Source organism: Pterocles gutturalis, unplaced genomic scaffold (assembly GCF_000699245.1).
Source record: "Pterocles gutturalis isolate BGI_N339 unplaced genomic scaffold, ASM69924v1 scaffold45626, whole genome shotgun sequence".
In the NCBI taxonomy this organism is placed as follows: domain Eukaryota; kingdom Metazoa; phylum Chordata; class Aves; order Pterocliformes; family Pteroclidae; genus Pterocles; species Pterocles gutturalis.
In genome coordinates this window covers 44,669-47,913 of record NW_010104633.1, presented here as the reverse complement: position 1 = coordinate 47,913, position 3,245 = coordinate 44,669, and the positions used below count along the sequence as shown (strand labels likewise).

The following is a 3,245-nucleotide window of genomic DNA, read 5'->3' as shown; positions in this document are numbered from 1 at the left end:
GTGTGGAATGACTAATTTTATCATGTGATATCTCCAGAGAGATCAGTTTTGCAAAACTTTGTACTGGTAAGTTGCTGGGTATGTGCAACTTTAGACACTAACAAAAGACTTCAGGGATTTGATCTTCCAAGTAAAGTTTCTCAAGGTTTTAGCTCCATACTGTAGTTATTACTTTAATCTGTCAGATTGCATAATTGTATTTCAGAGTTCTGAAGGAGGAAGTATGACAGTGCTTTGGTGCATTAGGAATAATTGTATTGTTACCTCAGGGTGTGTTTAAACTAGTTCAGGAGAAGTTAGTCTTGTGTGGGTTTCAAAGTCATGCTGTTACAATCCTGTTGTAATAAAACTTTTATAATTGCTTTCTGATTTTTATTTCAAAAATAAACTTTAAAATAGATGAATAAAATGAACTGATGTGTTGAGCATAGCATATAATGGAGTGGAATTTAATTATTTTTCAGATATCTGAGGTGAAAATACACGTGTGAACCCTGGCATTTACAGAAGATGAAAGACATCGACATAGGAAAAGAGTACATTATACCCAGTCCTGGGTATAGAAGTGTGAGGGAGAGAGCCAACTCGGTGCAGCATGAAGAGCAGGAAGGGTCAAAATTTCAGCACGCTAAACATAAGGTCAGTTTATTTTTTTTGTGTTGCAGTCTATGCTTATTAAATTACATGCAGCAGCAGCCTTTTTGCTGTGCCAGCTCTATATAGATTCACTGCATTGAAGGTCAATAATGAATATTCCCTGTTGTGTGGAAGAGGTCATTCCAGGGGGTACCATAGCTGTCTTAATAACAAGTCTGAGCACTTATTAAGCATTTTTCACTTTTAAATGTGGCTTTTTAGTGACATTTGAACTAAACAGCCTTTTTTCTAGTATTCAGATCTTGATGTGAATCCAGGAAATGTTTTAAGCTGTTTGTACTTAAGAGAATCATTAAAATCAAGTAAGAACAGTGAAGAGCTCAACACCCATCATGTACCATTTGGTGCTGGCAGCTGAAAAATCTCTTAATCGTGCCATGTTTTTCTTGAGGATTAGTTTTCTAAAACAGATGTCTAGCTTGCTTTAGTAGCAAGAGTTTTACTTTTTCCCCTCAGATGGAAGTAATCTGTATTGAATACTGTTCCTTGTGCATCTGTGTATTTAACATGGTGAGGTGCAGTCATAGATACTTGTAGTTTAATTTGAGAGCTGAGTCTTGAAATAATGACTGGCTTGGAGCTTGCATGTCAATGTTCTGAGCTTCTAATTTTTAGAGCTTGTTCTTGCTTTTTTCTAAGTGCTATAGGGCAAAAAAAAAAGCTCAGATAAATGGAAACACCCATGCTGGTGAAAGGTATGGTCTGAAACTAATAACCTGTGCCAACTGAAGAGGACTGAAAATATCATCTGCTCTGAATGCTAGCACTGAAATATTTTCTTGTGTGTCCTGTTCTTACCTTTGCTAAAATACTAATGTAGGACTTTCTGAAGGAATTGTGAAGAGTGCTTTTTAAAAGGCTTAAGTTTTGCTGCATTATACTAAACCCTGAGATACTATGTACTTCAGATAATGCTTACCTTGTTTCACTGGGGCTTAGGGTTTTGCCAGGTGTTTTTTATGTGGGCTAACAGTGCTGCACTGCTGTTTGAGATGGGAGTGAGTGAGCTGCTCTGCAGCAGGCTGAGTGCGGTTTGCGCTTTCAGGCCCTGCAGCTCCTAGTGTCCCTACAGGCTCTATGACTCAGCAGACTATTGCTGACGGTGTTTGGAGGAAGGTAGAGTGTCTGATTGCGTTAGAGCAGGCACTGATGCAGAACTAAGAGCCCTCTGGGGTCACAGTGCAGCTTCTTAACGGCATTTATTATGTTGATATCATGGGCTTGCCATCCACTGCATGCCATTCAGTAGTAAATCTGCTCTGTCAAATTACTGGTGGCAACAGTGATGCCATTCGTGGACAGCTTTGTTTCCTGACCAGTGGCAGTGGAGTTAAGCAGTAATTATAGCATGTTATCTCTGGCCATTGGTCTGCATCCTCTAATCATGTTGGTGCCTGGTTTAACTCTTGAGGATGAAATCATTATTACCTCTAAACCTTTTAAATGAATGAAATCAAACCAGAGTATTTGTGTTTTTCTGAAGGCTGAAAATAAGCTAAGTCCTGCACATCTGTACAGTGTGGCATTAAAATCTGAGTTTGAGGCAGCTTCGGGTCAGCTTAACTCTGTTGTAGTCTTGTTTGCACTTCTACCTCTACTGTCTATTTCCTGCCTATGACTGTAGGGTAGAAGACTCGGATAACTGATTCACTTGTTGGGATGCTTTATCCTTTTGGTAACAAGGATAAGCAAAGACTTCTCTTCCATAAGGCTGAGCTTTGCCTCTTTGAAACACTTTCTCTCTGCTTGTAACAAAGGGTAGAAGCTGTAGCTCAGCTGTTAAGAAAACAGTGTTTCAAGGGGAGAGAAGGGACTGTGTCCTTCACTGCTTTATCCTTTATGAAACCTGGGATTGTGTCAGATGCCTAAACTGGTTTATTGGGCACAAGCTGGTATGATGAGGGGTAGGACCAAAGCAGTTCGGATAGGAGAGTTAAGCTGGAGTACAGCTGTTATTAGGACAACATAGACCAGTGTGCCATCAAAAGATTTTGGGACTCAAATTTAATTGTAGAAAACCTAGCTCAGGATTTGAACCAGTGTGACCAGAAAATGACAAAGCTGGAAGCGTGATCTGTATTGCAGGTAACAAGCTGCAAGCAGATTAAGGCTGTTATTTCACCACTAACTTCAAATCTTTGTGGAATGCAGGTTTGGGACTGCTGCGCAACAGACTTACACTGCGGGAGGTAGAGTTCTTGTTAACATGTCTGCTGTGAGGTAGAACTGTGTGGTTGCCTCTGCGGGGGACACAGGAATGTGCTGCCTCTGGTAGTCAAGGACCCCACTGGTTAATGTCTGGTGTTGCTGACCACTTCTGGTGGGGCTACAGGTGCATTGGACTGATCAATAACATGACTCACTGGTTTTCATGCTGCCTGTATTGCTGTGTTTTTATACATTCTTCCTAACTTGAAGTGGACAGGACTAGTTGACTGCCTGATCAAGATCTTCATAGGTGAAAGATCTATTTCACTTCTGAGCCAAGGTCCCAGAGCCTTTTTGTATGTCTTGTCTTTTTTTTTCTGCCTTGTGTAAAGGTTGTGTTAAGTGTTGCTCTTTCTGTCCTGAATCCTCCATATTGTTGT

The 3,245-nt window shown here is 40.5% G+C and overlaps 1 protein-coding gene across 1 annotated transcript in view; it reads left to right on the top strand.

Annotated features, from left to right (window-relative positions):
* Positions 1 to 463: 463 nt before the first annotated feature.
* Positions 464 to 3,245, top strand: part of ABCC5 (ATP-binding cassette, sub-family C (CFTR/MRP), member 5) — a 43,990-nt gene continuing 41,208 nt past the window's right edge. The window contains exon 1 of the mRNA XM_010087123.1: positions 464 to 639. Coding sequence (XP_010085425.1) covers positions 511 to 639 — 129 coding nt within the window. The 5' untranslated portion in view covers positions 464 to 510. The remainder of the gene's footprint in view (positions 640 to 3,245) is intronic.